Source organism: Notamacropus eugenii, chromosome 2 (assembly GCF_028372415.1).
Source record: "Notamacropus eugenii isolate mMacEug1 chromosome 2, mMacEug1.pri_v2, whole genome shotgun sequence".
Classification (NCBI taxonomy): domain Eukaryota; kingdom Metazoa; phylum Chordata; class Mammalia; order Diprotodontia; family Macropodidae; genus Notamacropus; species Notamacropus eugenii.
In genome coordinates, this window is record NC_092873.1 from 197738528 (window position 1) to 197758890 (window position 20363).

A 20363-nucleotide genomic window follows, 5' to 3' on the forward strand; every position below is an offset into this window, starting at 1 on the left:
GAAATTTTTTTGGTTATGGTTTTCAAAGTATTCTTAAATTATGTCTTCATTTGTTTTCCAGGTAAGTTGTTTTTTTATGGTAAATATGTAACTTTTTGTTGATCTTTTGATTTTGTAATAATATTTCTCATCTTAAGGAGCCATTGTTTAGTCTCTTCTAATTTTCAGGGTATTTCCTAATTGGATAAGGCTTTCCTACCTTCTATTCAAAGTCATTTATTCTCCTTCTAATTTTAACCTCTAGAGATTTTATTTTTTATCTCTTCTTCTTTTGTTTTTTAGATATTCCTGAAGTTCTTATGGTCAAGCAATTTTTTTTTCCTGAATTCACTTGTATTTGTTGTCTTCTTGGTTTTCCTTTTGGTTGTCTTTTGAGTAATATTTCTTATATGTTTGGTTTATTTTTCTTAAGTTTCTTGCCTCAGTTTCTTATTGAAGATTTTGTGCAGGGTCGTTCTCTGCCCTTTCCTGTCCTCTTAGATGAAGTCTTTAAGCCTGTTTAGTTCTAACCTAGATTTGGACTCCGGGCATTGGCTTTGCCTTTCCTGGAGTATCTATTCTCAAAGCAGCCTCCAGGCATGGTTCTGGCATGCTTATGGAACAAGAAGCCTTTTGGGGATTCCCACACTAATCTGGAAATTGAACAGATGCTTTTAGAGTTGCCTTTGTTGTAGGCAGAAGTCATAGGTCTGATGCCTCAAACTTCACTTGCTACAAGGGGCTTTTGCAGTGTTATGAGATGCCCCAGTCCATTCAGGGAAATCTGTGGTCACAGGAGCTAGCCTGAGGAATAAAGTGAGGCATTTAGGAAAGCAATCCATGTGGAGTTCAAAATAAAGGTGAGATTTACATTGCATGGGATTTAATGATCCAAGGTGAGGGCCCATGTTCCCACTCCTGCCCTGGATACAGAATAGAACCTATGTTTCTAGAGAGCCTCCTGAATATAATGGACCCTGTTGATAAGGGTCTGATATGCTAGGAATTTGCTAGGGACCCTAAAACCTGCTGTTAAGTCCATTAATTCACAGTTAATGTGCCCCTTTTTCTTATGGGCAAGTGTTTTAGTGCATGTGACTGATGGTGTCCTGAAATGGGGATAGAAGTAATGGTAGGGGATACTCACCACTCCCTTCACATAAGCTGCTGCTCTATGAAGCCCACTAGGTAGATTCGCAGTCTAGGGAGGAGCAGGTGTTTTCGGAGCATGTCTCAGAGGGCTAGTAAAATAGAACCCTCCCACCGGGGTCATGATCCAAGCTTCTAATGGGACGCTGAATAACATGCCCAACAGTGAGATAAATCGAGTGTTTTAGGGGGAAGTATTGTATTGGGCTCCTGAGTGGGTGGCTCAGCGGGGGTGAGGCATATAAGTGAAGGGATTAGGAATAGGACAAACAGCTTGGAAAATGAGAAACCAGAGACTGATAATAGTAGCAAAGAAGAAAAGACTTAATTCAAAGAGGAGGTAACTGCAAATCTTAGCCCACTTCTGGATTTTTGGGTTAACAGTTTGCATCTGCTGTCATCTTCTTGTCCTGGGGCCTTGGGAACAGCTGCCTACTTCAGATGCTGGCTGCTTCTGACTCCACTCAGTTCCTAGGGTCAGGTCACCAGTAGGTCCCCCAATCCTTTTAAGATGTGATAGGTAGATCTAGGACTGCACTCCTGGAGTTTGGCTGCAGTGGGGATGGTGAGCAGGACTGAAAAGGGACTTTTCCACCATGATTCCGAGGAGATGACTTTTCCAGTGGACCCAGTCACCAGATAGGATGAGGGGCTGAGTCTCACTTGGAATTTTTAAAGGATGGGACTGTGAGACAAGTTTTTAAGTCTTTGATATCTTCTGAATCGACCTCATACAGTATTGTAGAAGGGAGTCTTTGGCTGCTCTGCTTTCTACCCATGGATACAGTGACACTGGATGTCCTGTTACTATCTCATAGGGGCTGAACTTATGAGAACCAAATGGTCTAGACCTAAGACCTAGCCAGGCTAAAGAAAGGGCTTCAGGCCAGGGAATACCTAATTCAGAGAATTTAGCAAGGGAAATTTTAAGTGTCCCATTAACTCTTTCAACCATTCCAGATGACTGGGGTTGATAGACACGATGGAGGTGCTGAGTAATTGGCCAGGATGAAAATAGCTTAGCTAATGAAACTAATGATTCTCTTTAGGAACCCCCTATAATGGAATGATTTTTTTTCAAAAGGGGGGACATAATTTGAGAAGACTGCAGGACTTCCCCCACCACTATTTTTGAGTCCTCAATGGCTGAGTGAATGAAGGTGTTCCATCATAGGGAGGATGAATATTTAGAAAGTGGTATAAGTCCATTTGGACCAACCCACAGTCCTGCAGTCTTATCAAATTATGTCCCCCCTTCTGAAGCTTTTCTTGCTTTGGGATAAGCATTCTTTTCTGGGCTGTGGCTATTTCTTTTCTTGTTGGGCTAAGAATCTGAAGCTGTCCTTCCGAGTGAGGTGGGGCAAAGTGAAAGTTCCATAGGGACCTATACTATAAGAGCTACTCCCTCAAGAGTTTGAGGAGCTGAGGTTTTAGCTGCTTGGTCAACCAAGTCATTTCCATGAACATGAATGCTGTTCTCTTGGCTGTGCCCTGTAATTTTAATTACTGCCACAGCTTAGGGAAACAGTAAACCATCTAATAGATGGGAAATCTGTTTTAATTTTTAATAGGGTGTACTGAGGAGGTGAGGAAGTACATATGTTTCCATAGCATCCCAGAGTCCTGTTCCAAAGTCTCATCCTCACTTTCAGTCTCAAGTGGACAGGTGGCAGAATTGAATGTGCTTACACCAACTATATTCTCTCCCTTCTCAGAGGTGAATAAATCAAATGGAAGAGCTAACTGCACAACAGTGGTTGGGGCAGTGATAAAACTGATTCAGAATCAGTAACATCCAAAGTCCACAAGCTGGAGAGTTGGAAGGGGTTAAGGAAGGTGATAGGGATAAAAGAGGAAGTGGTCCCTCCTGGGTCAAATGAAGTAGTGACTTGTCTAGTAGCCTCAGGGACCAGGACAAAACTATGAGAAGCTCTGGTCTCTCCACTAAAGAGGGGAGTGGTTCTGAGGTATGGGCTAGGTCTTGTTAGCAATCCCCACAACTGAGATACACTCTTGACTCCAGCCAGGGGAAGGGAGTAGGGAAGGCAGAGGACTTTCAAATTGAAAGTGTGTCACCAGTGTCAATAGAGTAAACCTCTTGCCCTTGCATGAGCAAGGAAACATCTCCAGCAGGAGTCATGGGGATAGTAGGCATTGCCTCTACATCCCCCTCCTTTTGCTACCCTTTCTGCCAATTCTTGCCAGAGCCTAGTCATACTGAGTGATTAGGATTGCAGGAAGGGTCCCTCAGTGCTTTGTGGGGTACTTTCTACCACCAACTCCTAGTCTCTTTCCTGAATGAGAAAACCATGGATTGATATAGATCCAGATATCTGGGTTTGTATGAACACAGGGTGAGTTGGAATTGCTCAGCAAAACCTATGGGATCCCTCCTGGGGCTGGGACACTCCTTGGCAGTAGGTTGGAGTTCTCTGAGCTGCCAGGGTTTGAAACCATAGGTCCTGACAAAGCCATTCTCTTTGAGGGGTTTTTCCGGGAGAACTTTAGCTTGCACTTTGAAAGGGAACATAGAAACTGGGGATCTGGTGGAGTCTTTTGGTAAAGGTATTGTTTAGGTAGTTGGATAGTTTAGGAGTTGCTAAGGGGAAGGTTTTCAAATGATTTAATCCTTTCTTTCATTGATTCTAATTCAGACCTATACTTTCTTTTCCTTGCCTCTGAGTACTATTAGCTGTCCCACCCAAGAGGCTGAGTTTTCTTATTCATCAGTTCCTGCCTTAAATAAATACTCCAATATGGTCTTAACAAAGATGCCCCAACAGGGCCAGCAAAGGTTAGGGTCATCACTAGTCAAATCAGCCCAATCCTGGCAATATGAAGGACAGTCAAGACCATATTTCTTGTACATTTGAAAGCATATGTTCATTCCAGGGGTTTGCTAATAGCAAGTGCTATATCTTCCCCCTTGCCTGTCCCATTTTAAAGGTGAACCCTCAAAGATAATAATACCACCTAGCTAACAAGTATATACAATACACAAATACAAATACTTTAAAAGTGGATGCAAATACAAGTATACTGCACTGTACTAGCAATTCACTTGAATTACAGAAGTAAACATTCCACAACTCTAACCAAGCACACAATTAGATGTAATTTCGACTGGTTTACTGCATACAGAAATAAAACATGCAGTCCATAGTTCAGATACGCATTTATAAAAGAGTGAAGAGAAAAACCACAGGCCATAGCTGGTGCTGCATTATAAGAGAAAAGATCCACAAAAAAGTCAAATCTATGTGCTAACAGCCCTTATCAGAGTAATCCCTGCCAAGAAAAGGCCCCCAGGAACATTCTTCACAGTGAAAAGTGGGCTTGATCAAAGGCTGGGCTTTTAATGGAGCGAGAGTGAGCATTGAACCTGCCAGAACAGGTGAGTTGGGACTCTGAAAAAAATCCAGTTGCACCTGTCCCTCCTCCCTGGTACTGGAAAACTCACAGCTTCACCCCAAGTCCAGCCCTTAAAAACTTCTGACACCAATTAATGTTAACAGAATTTTACTGAGCCTAACCTAAGAGTGATAACACAGCAGGCCAGAGACAAAGTACCAGTAATCATGTGGCCATTTAATTAATTAGTTTCATTATGTGGAACAGCTTTGCAAATTGGGAATTCTCCTGATCAGAATTCCATCTTGATGAACTGAAGACAGAGATTATATACATAAATCACAAGTGGGCAGGGTTGTGGGGGAGGATTACAAACAGTAGTTTCCAGGGCCCACAAACAGCAGTTCCCTACGACCAGCCCACAAATCCCACAATACTAAGGTATAGGTGTTCTGAAGTTCTGTGGGAACTCATTGGGGGTTCAAGTCTTTGGGGATTGTCACTTGGTTGATCACAGGATCAGAGTTCTGTGATGGGAACAGGTTCTACAGTCTTTGATTTGCTTCACTTCAGATGGGCAGACTCTAGGATTCTAGTGATTGTGAGTGCTGTCAAAGTTTAATCATTTCGAATTATATTGTGAACTCTCTGACAAGAGGGGAAATTCTGAAAAACCTAATGTACTGGTATATTCATTACACATATATCGATTATTATAAAAATCATAATTCTCACATTGGTATATGCCACTATGCCCAACCATAACCATCTATTGTCTATTCCATCTCTCACTGAGTTCTCTTTTGAATTCTTACTATACTGAGAATTGGTATCACATAATTCATTACTTAATTTTATTTTCTCTCACAGTGTTTGTCCCTTTTATTCTTACAACTGGATTGTAACTCTTAGAAGGCAAGGACTAGCAAAATTATTCTAGCAAAATATTGAGAACGTTGTGCGAACTCATTAAATACTTGGTTTCTTTTGTTTGTTTACAGATTTCTCCATTTGAAGAGATTCTAGCAGGAGGAGGATGTAGTTTAAAATACTTGTTAATGATCCCTCTAACACAGGTCTCACTATCTCTTACCCACATCTCCAGAGACTTTCATCTCCAGTTGAGTCTACCTTCCCCCACAAGGTTTTTGTGAGGAAAACAATTTGTCAGCCTTAAAGTGTTTTTGTCTTTATTGTGACCACACCTTTGAAACTTCCATTGCTTGAAACTGTGCCAACCTAAAGATCCCTGTGGTCTGAACTTCTCTATAGCCCTCTTTCCTGTCTCATCCTTATGACCACAAAAACTGCTTTCTGTCCTGATTATGACTTCTGTGTAGTCCCTGGCACTATTTGTATTCCTCCCATTTCTTGCTTCTTATTCTTTCTTTGCTTCTATTCCCTTTGTATACTTCAAGCTGTTTTCATCACCTACAGTAACTTGGTTTTTTTGTTTTCTGTTAGTCCCACCTTCCAAGTTTTCTATACTGGGTAATCCTTATGGCTTTCTTTTGGTTTCTAGGTGCTGGAGAAAGTTATAGATGCAATCTACTATAAATTCATGCAAATTACAGTCTTAGTTGACTCAATGCTGTTATTCAGCAGTTGTTTTACTTTGCTCTTATGGTCTCTCTGTAGCATATCACAGCACTTCTAAACCTTTCCTCTCTCCTCAAATTAAGGTCAGTTTGACAAACTTTGTTGAATATGCAAGGTACTGATGGGCACTGAGTCTTTAGAGATGCTATCTGCCCTTAATGACGCTATTATCAAATAGGAAGAGACAAGGCAATCTATAAATGTGGGGTCTGAAATTGTCCATTCTGTAAGAAAAACCACTGATATGGAGTTCCAAGACAGATTAAAGGGTCCGCAACTCCATTTAATGAAGTGGACCTCAAATCTTCCTCACAATCTAAGCTGCCCCTGCTCTCTGGGTCCTTGTTTTTATAGGATTTTAAACCTAGATATGCAAAAGAAGCATGGTGAAGTACAGAATCTCATTGGTTGGTAGACCTTGCTCAGAGGGTCAAAATGATGTATTAGCCAAAAATGTTATATCAGCAGGTGGGTCACAAGTTGGGCAAAGCATAGGACATCACCAGTGAAGAAGTAGTCATTAAATGTGCATAAGATGGCCCCTCTCCTCCTGTTGGGCCAGAGAGGGTGGTCTGGAGGTACAAAAATAAGTTGGGGGACTTTCCAAAGAATCATGGCATGCCACCCACACTGGGCTTGGACATGGAATTTGAGCAAAAGAGGATGGAGATATCTTTATCAGCATTCTTGTGATTGTACAAATGAGCTTCATAACTGGTTTAAAAAAAAAGTAGCAAACATTACATTAAAATTTGAGACCAGATATAAAAATCTATCTTATCTAATTATCCCTATATGATTTATGTAAAATATCAAACTGAATAATACTGATTGGAAGAGAGTAGGGGTCCAAATGAATCATTCCTCACATAAATAACTAATGATTGTAGGCAGAATGTAGTAAATCCAAAGGAAAGGTACATGTGAAATAATGAGAAATTTATGGAGGGAAAAATTATTCCTATTCAGAGGGATCAGTGAAGGCATAATGGAATGGTTGGTACCTGAGTTGGGCTTTGATGAAAAGGAATAGTTTAGCAGGCAGGAATGGACACAGCCCATTTGAGGTGTGTGGTACAGAGTTTGCTAGGGAATTCTAAAGCAGTGGATACTCTCATTCAAAGTAGCAGATTCAGAACTCAAGAAATTTAGAGAAGGATGGAAGAACATATCAATCAAGATGATAATGCTGAAAGAACATTTGAGAACTCTACAACCTAAGTATTTGCTTTGGAAGACAAAATGAGGAAATAATCTGAGTTACTGAGTTCCCCTTACCTTCCCCTCCAATAAACAAACAAAAAAACCCTGAATGCTTTAGGAAATAAAATAAGAAAGTGCAGAGAACTATTGGAGATAATAGGCAAAGAACCATGGAATAAAACTCTTAGGTGGCTTCCCAGTTCAGAAAACAGCACTTGGATTAATTAGATACTCAGGAGCGTTCAGCAGGTTCATATAGTGTGGTGGTTGTTAGTTGTTTTTCAGTTGTGTCCAACTCTTTTTGACTCTACTTGGAGTTTTCTTGGCAAAGATACTGGAATGATTTGCCATTTTCTTCTCCAGACCATTTTACAGATGAGGAAATTGAGACAAATAGGTCACACAGTTATAGTGTCTGAGTTCAGATTTGAACTCAGGAAGATGAGTCTTACTGACTATATAGACCTGGCACTCTATACCACCTAACTGCCATAATGGGATGGTTGGTACCTGAGTTTGCCTTCATAGGCCTAGGATGGGCAATCTAAAAAATTGTTGTTTTCATGAAACAGTCTAGTATCTTTTAGAAGTCTCACTTTATGTTGAAGATCAATCGGAGAACATTTATGGTAAGTATCTAATGGATCAAATAAAGGAAGACTTGGAGAAAGAAGGAAGTAGGGAGAGGGCAGTAATGAATATTTATCATAATTAAGCACCATAGAGGAAAGTCATTCAGACTTTAAGAAAAGGCCCAGTGAGGAACAGGGATCCTGGCCCATACTCATGTTGGGGCTGGGCAAAGGAGGAGGCAGTTTCAGACATTTAAAAGTCACTTTAATTGAGGGTCTTAGAACATTTATGAGCAAAGCTCTTGAGGGAAAACGAGGAAATATTCTGTTGACGATGGAAGGGGTACAATGAGAAAGATAAAAAACAAGAGATAGGGAGATGGAGTAGATCCAAAATTATTCTTTTCTGGAAAGGGAAGAATAAAAATAAGTCACAATACAATAAAGTTTCATTCAAGTAATGTGAATTTAGGCTGTATGGTTGGTGGGAAAGTGGGGATGATGTCTGTGGGAGAATATTGCAAGTTTTTGCAAGCCAAATATATTATAGGAACTTAGCTCTTTTCAAAAAGAAATACCATTTAATGGATATTCAAGATTATAATTGTATATAATATTATACATAATATATTGTACAGTATAATTATTACACATTATATTACATGTGATATAATTAATCATGATTGCTTTGGATTAAAATTGTCTATTAAATAGAAGAGTAGGGGATTGGATTAGGAAATGAAACCCAGGAAAAAGTTAAAATGAGAAATTAGAATAGGTAAAACAATGATGATTTTTAAAAATGACTAATGAAGTATTAGCTACTTTGATCAATAATAGAAAGGAAAACTAGAGTGCCCAAATTAAAAATGAGAATAATGAATTCAAAATGAATAAAAAGGAAATAAAGTGGTCATAAGTTACCCTATCCAGTTATTTCTAACAAAACAGGATTTAAAGTTAGTTTCCCTCCATATAGAAAATTCCAAAATTGAAAAAACAGGAAGTTGAGAACCTAAACAATTTGTTTCAGATAGAAAAACTGAGAAAGTTGTGAATGAATTTCCAAAGAAGATCATCTCCTGGACTAAATGTTTACAAATATTTACATATTTGAATTCTACCAACATTTAAAGAGCAATTAATCCATTTACTACATAAATTACTTGCAAAAATAGGGAGAAAAAAGGCTCCTTAACAATTTTTTTTTAGAGTATTAATGTAGTCAGTATACTGAAAGCTTATCAAGGATAAAGCAAATTATAAACCAGTGTCATGGATTAATATTGGGTAAAGAACTTCAATAAATTCTTAGCAAAGACAACACATCCGTCATGACTGAGTTAAATTATAACGTGGATATAAGTGTGATTTAACACTTTTTTTTAAAACAAATTTAAAACAAAATTCAGTTTTTGTTTCTTAAAAATGCTAAAACATGAAACTGGAAGGACTTTTCTTTATTAAGATCAAGTACATTTATCTAAAATCAAAAACTAACATTTTGTAGAATTAGTTCTCTCAAAAAGTTTGAGGTGAAGCAAAAATGGGAATCTTCACTATTTGTTAGATAATAATAATAAGACAAGAAAAAAGTTAATGAAATAAACATTTGTAAGGGTGAGACAAAATTATCCCTATTATATTGCCTAGCTCATAGTAGGTGCTTAATAAATGCTTGCTCACTTGACTTTGCACATGTTATATAATAGTTTACTTAAAAAGTTATAGTGACTCAGTGAAAAAAATCTATTTGAGACAGCTGATAGATTCAGTAAAATGACAGGACGTAAAATGTGCCACAAAGTCACTAGCACTTTGCATAATTATTAACAAAAGCCAGGAATAAGAATTGAGAAATTACACTTAAAATAATTCAAGATACATACAATATCAAGGAATTAACTGTCAATAAGGTGAGAATTTATGGTAATTTTGATTTCATAAAATGAAAACTCCATTGCAAAAACAATTCAGTTGAAGTTAGGAGAATAAGGAATGACATGGATTGGGGAAAAGATATTTGCAGAGACATCTAAATAAAATGATTGGCTTCCTGAATCTATAAGTAATAGATAGAAATTTATATGATTAGCAGCTGTAAGTAAGTAGTTTTAAAATCTGAACAGTTTTCAAAAGAAGTAAACACAGATCAACAACCATATGAAAAAGTGTTCCAAATTACTAATATGAAAATCAAAACAATTGATGCATTGCCTTAGGTTTGTTAGATTGACAGAAAAATATGGAAAAGGTGAGAAAAATCAGTGTTATTGGGGCTGAGGAGAGACAGTTAATTCATTGCTGTAGAACTTCAAATTAGTCTGCCCATTCTAGGAAATAATTGGGAATTCTGCAGTAAAGATTGCTAAGTTGTTTATACTCTTCATCTGTGCTTTTTATTAACTTATCACAGTGTGACTTGTGTTACACTTATTCGTGTTTATGTCTTATCTTTCCTCCCAAATTGTATGTTCTTAAGGGCAAAAACCACATCTAATATATTTTTGCATCATTCTCAGCGTGGGTCGTAGTGTCTTGCCTGTAGTAGATGCTTAATAAATGTCTGTTGAACTCAACTAAAAAGACATGTAGGGATTCTTTTGGTGCCAGAAGCAAGGAATAAGTAGAAGGACAAAGTGCTAGAGATGAAGTCTGTTTGAGCTACTGCTGAGTTTTGCTTATCTTCCAAAAAATAGGGCAAGCCATGGTACCAGGATGATGACTTCTGAAGAGCTTATGGGAATATTTGGAAAGAAGAAATGGAAGCACTTTACAGACTCTTTAATGGCTTCTCGCACAGGTATAACACATGTAGCTCAAAGACCCGATGGTATAGGGAAGGCTAACTTTATTTGGCTTTCGTCCCCATGCATGACAGTTATAGGCCCGAGGTAATATAGAAAGCAAGCAGTGGTCTGTTTTTTGATTAATGAGAAGGGGGGCGGCTCCTGTGGTATAACGTCAAGAGCATGTGGCATGGTCTCAGAGGACCTGCATTGGAATCCTGTGTCTCTGTGTACTAATTAAATATGCTCTAATGCAATTCATTTAACTTCTTTGGAGTTTACTTTCCTTTATAAAATGAAAGCAGTGGTCTCTAAGGTCATTTCTAAAGTTTTAGATTGAGTAATCTGTGCAGTAGTGGTTCTAGGTAGTTGGAGGAACTCTGTGCTACTATTTCTCCTTATTTTAACTTTAAGGCTTTCCTGACTTTGCCTTTTTTCTTGGGATAAGGACTAATAACATAGAGATAATAGGAACCTCACCTAAATTACCTCCCAAGCAATGTTGTAAAGTGGATGGAATGTTAGAGTTGGAGTCAGAAAGACTTAGGCTCAAATCCTCCCTTAGACACTTACCTCGCTGTGTAACTTCTCTGGCCTCAGTGTCCTCATCTGTAACATGAGAGAGCTGGACTCAATGATCCCTAGAATCCCTTCCAAATCTAAATCTGTGGTCCTATGTGATATTTTATTTTTGTTCCCAGCTCTTTGGGGAGGCTAGGTGGCACCAGTGGATAGAGTGCTGGGCCTAGAGTCAGAAGGACAGAGTTCAAATGTGACCTTAGACACTTACTAGCTGTGTAACCTTGAGCAAGTCACTTAACTCTGTTTGCCTCAGTTTCCTGTATCTGTAAAATAATCTGAAGAAGGAAATGGCAAACTACTCCAGTATCTTTACCAGAAAACCCCAGATGGGGTCATGAACAGTCGTGTACAACTCACCACCACCACCACTACCAGCTCTTTAGATGTTAAGTTCCTGACTATGTACTATACTCCCCTTTTCTGTTGTGGATCAGCTTAGGATGATAGTTTCAGAGCTAGAAGCTACCTTCATGACGACCTTTTTATCAACAAGCATTTATTAAGTACACATACCAATATGTGCTAGGCTAAGTGATTGGAGTTTGTCTTACCCAACATCCTTATCTGGCAGATGAAGAAAACTGAGAAATTGTAACTTGCACAAGGTCACCAGACACACAAGGTACTTTTCCCCACTTCGATCATCAAGGTATAGTGGGACGAGGCCCAGCGAAGCGAATTCTAGTTTTGGCTGGAATGAGCTGTGTGCAGTTGGCAGGTCACTAGATCTTAGCCATAGTTTATCGATAAAATAATAAGGTTCCATAAAAAAGTAAGGATTATTTTAGTTCCTGTCAAAAACATTGACTATTTTATTTTTACTTTAGTACATATGCCCTATTTTCTAGTGTTTGTAAATTTGTTGTAAATTTGAGAGCATAATATGCCTACTCTTCCAATTTTAGTATGGTTTGTGTTTAAATAGCTATTTGAGGAATTGGATTTCTGTTTATAAATTAAAATGATACTGAATTGTAGGCTCTGAATTGTGCCTAATATATCATTTAACCATTCTTTTTGAATGGCTGGGGTGAAGATTTTAATAGCTAAACTTGAAGATTTTTTTCCTCCCATAAAACATTCAACAATCCAAACATTTTCGTTTGTTTCTTACTGATAAATATCTGTCACTTTTTGGAAGCTTTGAGTTAGGATGAAAATGTCAGGAAGAGTGTTCTAGCCATAATCACAATAATAAATGATTATATAATACATTAATAATATGTAATTATATCAACAATATGTGTTATGATATTACATAATACTGTTTCTAAACTGATAATTTCTAAATTGATAATGATAAAAATTAGCATTATTATTAGAAAAATTTTAAATAAATTAGTGGAAAAAATAGATTTCACATGATATCTTGATACATACGATTTTCAAAGATCAAAATTCAAGATTGTGGGAACTAAGTTTGTTGGATGAGGGGTTTTTAGTCATTCTGCTTGCAACAGAAAATATCACTGAGCCTAGAAAGGCAGTTTCCTTAAATTAAAATTTTCCTTTCTTTTAGAAGAGCTTTACTTGTGGCTTCTTTTCAGATCTACTAACTGGAGTGTCTGTTGTCTGCAGAAGTAATATCTTAAAAATTTTCCCCTCTTCTGAACTTCTCCTTCTGTGGAATTAACTGTTGTTATTGCATGATTCCCACAAGGTGTCACTCTTTCCTCAAATTAACAACTCTTGTTTAAACATCACATCAGTTATATATAACCTTGTAATGATTCTGTTTATCTCTGGTGAATTAATTCAGAATTATACAGACTCTGAGCTGAAAGGGACCTGTGAGGAGACTATCCTTTTAACCCCTTTGTTTTACTGATGAGGAAACCGAAACCCAGGGGGATATGACTTACCCAAGTTTATATGGATAATGATGAACAGAGGTAGGATTTGAAGCCAGAACCTCAGCATCAATGCCCTTTGTACTGTATCACTTTAAGAACCGTGCTGGAATTAGTTATAAGATTTTCCTTTTGGAGGAGAGATAAGGATTTACATGGATAATATGCTTTCTAGTAAGATATATTATAGTCAGGTTTTGATAGGTGGGTAGGGCCCACCAGTTTAGAACTGCAGTATAATAAGATAGAGTGCTTTTGTTCTGAGAAATTCCATATAATTCTTTAGCCACATAATGTTTATATCATTGATAAATAGATTGAACCTCAAAATTCCCCAAGAAATTCATATATAGTAGTAGCAGCTAATATTCATATAATGCTTGGAGTTTACAAAGCTCTTTACAAAGATCTCATTTGATCCACATAACAACCCAGTAAGGTAGATGCTATTATTATCCCTATTTTATTTATGAGACAATTGAGGCAGACAGAAGTTAAGTGACTTCTCAGTCTTCTTTGCTGGCTCCTTATCCACATCATGGCCCCTAATTATGGCTGCTCCATGGGGCTCTTTCTCTGGACTCTCTTCTCTATTGTCTTATCATAACTTCAGCAGCAGTCATGAGTTAGAACATTATCTCAATGCAGATAAATCCCAGATCTACATCCTCAAAGTTCCCCAAGCTTCAGTGCAGTACCACCAACTGCCCATTGGACATTTCAGACTAGATGTTTTAGAGATGTCTTAAATTCAACATGCCTAAAACTGAACTCAACAGTCATTCCCCCTAAACTCTCTCCCCAACTTCCCTTTGTCCTATTGAAGACACTACCATGCTTCCCATGACTCAGGTTTGTAACAGAGTTATCATCCTAGATTTCTCACTCCACACATCTGGTCATTTGCTAATCTTGCAAATTCCTCTCCACCCATGCACCTACCACCTTCAGTGCTTGTCACCGCTTGCCTAGATCATTGCTATATCCTTCTAATTGGTTTCCCTGCCTCAAATCTCTCGCTGTTCTAGTCCATTCTATATCCAGTAGCCAAAACAATTTTTTTTAGGTCAAGATCTGATCATGTGACTCCCCTACTCAGCCAATCCCAGTGGCTTTCTGTTGCCTCTAGAATAAAATACAATCTCCTCTCTTTAACTTTTAAAGATCAATACAACCTGCTGTCAGTCTGTTTCTTCATTCTCCTTGGATGTGACTCCCCTGCTGTACTCTGCAAGACTGGCCTTTTCTCTATTTCTCATTCACAATGCTGTTCCACTGGCTACCTTAAGTGCCTGGAATGCACTTTTTCCTTACCTCTGCCTTATAAAATGTGATCCAAATGCCATATTTGGCTTGAAGCCTTTCTCGATGTTTCAGCTGCTAGGTCCCTTCTATAGGACCTTATATTTAACTACTTTGTGTATGCATATGTGTGTATATACACAGACATATTGTAAACACATTAAACACACATATATTGCATGTATACATACATGTAATACATTTACTAACCTTATGTAAGAAATGATTAAAACCTTATAAATAAAAGCCTTTCTTTATCCTTCAGCTGCTGGGTCCCTCCTATAGGACCTTATACTTTACTTTGTGTGTTCATATGTGTGAATGCACATACATATTACAAACACATCAAACACACATTGTGTGTATACATACATGCAGTACATTTATTAGTTTTCTTTACATACATTAACATACATTTTTATATGTATTTGCCTCCTATTACAATGTAAACTCAGTGTGAGTAGGTCTCATTTCGTTCTATGTACTTATATCCATTCCCAGCACCTAGTAGAGTGCCTGACACATAGTGTTTAATAGTTATTGGTTGACTTACTTAGGGTCACATGTACTAGACAGGATAGGAAATCAGGCCATTATGATTCCAAATACCATACTTTATTCACTGTGGCACTTATTTTCCATTTATACTAGTTATTACATGTTATTGTTAAAGAGACTGAAGCACAAAAACATTGTGATAATTTTTTGTTAGTATTGTGGAATCACCTAACTAGAATTAAAACCTATATCAGCAAACTATATAAACTCAGCCCCTTATACTCCTTTTTAAAACCCTAACCCTGATATTCCAAAAGTAAATGTGTTGTGCTTTTGTGTTTAAAGAAGTTGCCTCTTAATAACATTCTCATTAGAGAGCAGAGACTTGGAATGTTAGTGTTTTGAGGGTTTTTTTGTTTTCCTAGCAGTGGCTGTGGTTTATGTTAAATCTTTCACATATACTTACTTCTGTTCCTGTCATCAATAAAGCAAATTTAGAAGATGAGTGGGGAAAGGAATAGGAGTAAAGATTATTCCTGGAGAACAAAATTTTCTTGGTGCAAGAAATACCCTTATTGACGTTTTTAACCCTGATCTTGATCTTATCAGTACGGTGTTCATGAAACCAAAAGTTGTCAGAAAGCTAAAAGGAAGAGTAACGTACAGGTGTAAGGTTGTGACTTTCATAAAGAAATATAGTTGACTCCCAAATTAGCCCATCTGGTGGGGCGGCAGCATATTGGGGGAAAAAACCCTGTTGGATGCTATGGAAAGAATGCTTGGTTCAAATCCCAACTTCATCACTTGCTTTCTTTAGAAGGCCACTTATCCTCCCCAGGCCTAAGTTTCCTTATCTGAGGGGACTGAACTAAGAAGGCCTCTAAGGGCCTTTCTAGTTCTAAATGTTTTATCCTAAGGTCCTCTCAGTCTTAGCTTGAAGAGCAGACATCTAAACTTTAGAGTTCCTTTTTCCCTCAGTGCTGCCCTTCTTTGCAATGTCATTGAAAAGAGGAGTGAGATAACATGACTAATGTGGAAATATGTTTTACCTGATTGTACATGCGTAACCTGTATCAGATTGCTTGCTATCCTGGGGAAAGGGAGAGGTAGGAGGCAGAGAGAAAAGAAATTGGAGCCCAAAATCTTATAAAAAATGAATGTTGAAAATTGTCTTTACATGTAATTAGAAAAAACAAAATAACTGGGTCTTTTTGCAAAGGAGTGAAACTCTTTAGTCCAACCTGCTGTTTGCTAAACATGGTGGAGGAGGTCCCAGCCATCATGGCGTTTGCTGTCTAGGAGGGAGTTATGCACATGCAGAAATAACTAGTACAGCATGAAACATAAATCCCTAAGAAAGGTGTAAGCAAAGTACGATGTAAGGGGTGAAGAGGGAAGATCATCATTACTTGGGTAATCAGGGGGTTTGATGTAGGACATGACATGTAATTTGCTTTTTTGAGGATGGTTAGGATTTCAGCAGGCATTCTAGACATAGGGGGCAACATAAGCAAAAATCTGGTAATGGGAGTCATTTGACCAGAGTGCTGCATATGAGGTATCATGTAAGTTAAAACTGGAAAGTTAGGGGGACACTAAATTTTAGAGGGCCTTGAATGCCAGGATAAGCAGTAGAACATTCCATCTTTAGCCAGTAGTAGTTCAGTGAAATATTTTCAGCAGAGAAATGACATGTCCTTTTTTTGTTTGCCTTTCTTTGTATCCACGGTGCTTAGCACAATGCCTAGCACATAGTAAGTAATTAATAACTGCTTGTTCAAGCAGTGTGGATGGTTTAGGTTGGGGGAGAGAGTAGAAATGGGAAGACTTGTTAGGGAGGATATTATGATAAGAGAGAAGGGGGAATAGAACAAGCATTTATTAAGCACCTCCTGTGTACTAAATACTTTACAAATTTTATCTTATTTAATCCTCACAACTACCCTGGAATATAGGTGCCATTATCATTCCCATTTTACAGCTGGAGAAGCTAAGGCAACAGAGGCTAAGTGACTTGCTTAGAATCATACAGTCAATCAATGTCTTGCTGGATTGAACTCAGGCTTTCCTGACTCCAAGCCCAACACTATCCACTGTGCCATCTAGCTGTCTCCTAATCCAGGTGAATGGCAGTGAAGTCCTATATGGTGAGAGTACCTTAGATCTAACCTGACCCAGATCCATCATGCTGCTTTCCATTCATTTTCATGTCATGGTGACCCCATGTACCTTTCCTACTACCCCCTCCTACAATTTCTTAGACCAAAACACTTTTCCCTGGCCATCATCCTCCCATATGTGTTCTCTTTTGCTACTTGAATTTCAGCTACTTGAGGCCAGAGACCATTTTGCTTTTTGTATCCCCAGGGCTTAAAATGCTTTTTCATTTCATTTATCCATGCATTCATTCTTTTACTACAGTGGTGCCAACAGGAATTAAGGGGGAAGGATGTAGGTAAAAGAATTTGTAAAGGTAGAATTAGTGGAGCTTGGCAGCTTATCTCGTGTAAGAGGTGAGAGATGTGCGTGTGGAACTCGGGAGAGAGGTCAGGGCTACACAGAGATTTGGGGATTATCTGCATAATTGTGGTAGCAGTGGCCCTAAGAGTGAATGAGGCTGCCACTTGTATTAGAGGGCAAAGGAAGCCAAGGACAGAACCTTAGGGAACAACCCTCCCTGAAGAGTTGGGAAGAGGGAGATGAGCTCTCTCAAAAGAAACAGAAAAAATGGACTTAGAAATGTGAGGCAGTGTGATGTTTCAGGAGTCATACAGGAATAGACTGCCTTAGAAGGAGGAAGAAGTAAACAGTGTCAAATGTAAAAGGAGATACAGGAGAACTGTGAATGACAAAAGACTACTGAGGTGTGTAAGGGGGAAGTCTGTACTTCCCCAGATGTAAAATGAGGATAACTCTTCCCTGTTACTTTGGAGAGTAGTTTGTGTAGATGAGAGAAGTCAGGGACACTGAAGAGATGATCTGGCAATTTCACTTGACTGCTTCAGTGGACAATTAAAAGTCACATTTCATTAGATGGAAGCTCTTGGAGGGCAGGAACTGTTTCATTTTTTCTTTGTATTCCAAGTAATTAGCACAATGTCCAACAGATAGCTATTTAATAAATGGTTTTTGATTGATTGGAGATGAAGTAAATTGGGGAGAGGTCCTTGTAGCAGTTCGCTGCCTAGCATTTATTGCTATGGGTGTGTGTGTGTGTGTGTGTGTGTGTGTGTGTGTGTGTGTGTGTGTGTGTGTGTGTGGTGTGTGTGTGTTTAAAATTTTTTACATTGATTGCAGGAATCTTTGGCTATTATAGGTCAGTTTTTAGATTTATTATAGGTTTGAGTAGGATAGTTACAGTTTAGAAAAATAACATTTTACTTCTCTTTACATAAAGTGCTTTTGTTTTAGTCAGTCAGTCAACATTTATTAAGCACCTTCTATGTGCAAGGCACTGTATTAAGTGTTGGGGATACAAATAATAAAAAGAATGGCATTCTTTGCCCCTCAAGAGACTTATAATCTAATGGGTTAAGACAGCAAACAAAAGGAAACTGAAAAATGAGAAGGAAGTACCCAGCTCTTGGGCATGATGGAGAGCTCCAAAGCAGGTTTAGATGTCAAATGACTAGATTATTCATTTAGCCTTCAGAGTTAGATATTTCATTAGAAGAAATAAAACCTTCAGTGAAATAATTTCAACATGGAACAGGAGTGTGTAGTCTGTTTAAAAATTAATGTCATTGAGCCATTTTGTTTCAAGTTAAACATACATATTGATACCTAGTTAAGAAATAACTCATTTTCATTTTACTGTTTTGCCAGCAAAATATTATTTCTTTGACAACTACTTTGACCTTCCTGGGGCCCTTCTTTGTGCCAGGATTGTGGATTTCTTAAGCAGGGTAAGTGTTGAATTAGAGACTGCTTTTTCATGTGCAATCCTTGACTGTAACTTTACAGAAATATTGATTCCTTTTGAAGTGAGGTTTTACCATTCCATTTATCAGTAGCATTTTTCTCTTTTGTAATTTCAGTGGTAATTGAAGAAGACAGATACCAAATATTTTCTCAGTATTTTGGGAGAGATTAAATAGCAATTTCTTTTTTTTTTTCAACTACAGTGAACTTGATCTCCAGCAGGGGGTGCAAATGTTTAGAACAAAAAAATGTAAAGCAATGTAGTCTGACTAGGTATTTTTTATAATTTCCTAGCTAGAATAAAATGTGTAAAGCTAACTTGAAAAAAAACACATATGCATATAATTTTTAAATGAGAAAATATACTATTTTTGTATATCCTTAGAATTTGTTTTGATTAGAACTAATTTCTCCTTTACTCTATTCTCCTTTAATTCTGTCTTCCCTCTTCTCCTCCTCTTCCTCGTATTTCCTTGTTGAGTGAAATATTTTTTCTATACCCAAATTTGTGTGTGCCTGTGTATTCTTCTCTCCTTTCATCAGTTCTGATGAGTGAGTGAGTTCAGGAGTGAACCATTCTCCCCATCTCCCCATCTCCTCCTTCTTGTGTATGGAAAGGACTACTTTTGCAATCTGATTATGTGAGGTAATGTTTCCTCACCTTCCTTCCCCTCCTTACTGTATCCCTCTTCCCCACTCTTTTCATCCTTCTCTTAAGATCATTACCACTCCCAGGTCTTATCTAATTAGACACCAATGAGATGCTATGACCCCAGTGATGAAAGGGTTCATAGGCAACACATGTATCATCTCTTCATCTTAGAATATAAGGCATTTATCCTTGTTCAGTCCTTTGTCATTTCATGTTTACTTTTTTACTTTTCTCTTAACTCCAGTGATTGAACTTAAAAATTTCTACATAGCTCTTATCTTTTTCATTGAATCTGTGCCCAACCTGTGTTTTTCTTTGAGACTGTTAGATGTTTTAGAATCATTCTCTACTTCTGGGGTTGTATCTTGAGGGTCTCTAATGTATTTCATGATGTGAGATTCTTTTTTTGTTTGCTTATTCTTGCAGCCTACTGCCTTCCTTAGGACATGGTGTTAGGGCTGAGCTCTGTGCACTTCAGGAGGGAAGTTCTGGGCCAGTCCTTTGGCTATTTTGTTGGGATATTGATTTGTTCTTCCAGGATTTCAGGGGTGTTTCATATTGGGGGCCTGTAAACTTTTGGTGTCTGCAAAGTCATCTGACACTCCATTGTAGACCTCCTTTTGACTTAATATCAAACTCTTAATTACTATCTTTTGAGTTTCATCTTTCAGTGAGTTCTAAATATGTATTACTACCATTATCTAGCATATGTTTTCAACATTTTGTCCATTGGAAGACAGATTTTGTCAAATGCCTTGCTGAAGGCTGATTATAAAGTATCCCAATGATCTACCGATCTAGTAATCCCATTTAAGCAGGAAGTAAGGCCAGTTTGGCAAGACCTTTCAGAAAAACTGATGTTTCTATAAAAAAAAGATCCCATTTCTCTTCCCTCCTTCCTTCAAATTGAACCCTT

The 20363-nt window shown here is 37.9% G+C and overlaps 1 protein-coding gene across 3 annotated transcripts in view; it reads left to right on the forward strand.

The window, feature by feature from the left end:
• Positions 1 to 20363, forward strand: part of NT5DC1 (5'-nucleotidase domain containing 1) — a 240582-nt gene that overhangs the window by 12299 nt on the left and 207920 nt on the right. For 2 of the 3 annotated variants that reach the window (XM_072643094.1, XM_072643093.1), the window contains exons 4-5: positions 10553 to 10656; positions 18700 to 18779. In XM_072643094.1, the coding sequence (XP_072499195.1) occupies positions 10553 to 10656; positions 18700 to 18779 (184 nt within the window). Of the gene's footprint in view, positions 1 to 80; positions 5600 to 10552; positions 10657 to 18699; positions 18780 to 20363 lie in introns of those variants that run through there. The other variant, XM_072643095.1, reaches the window with a different exon arrangement.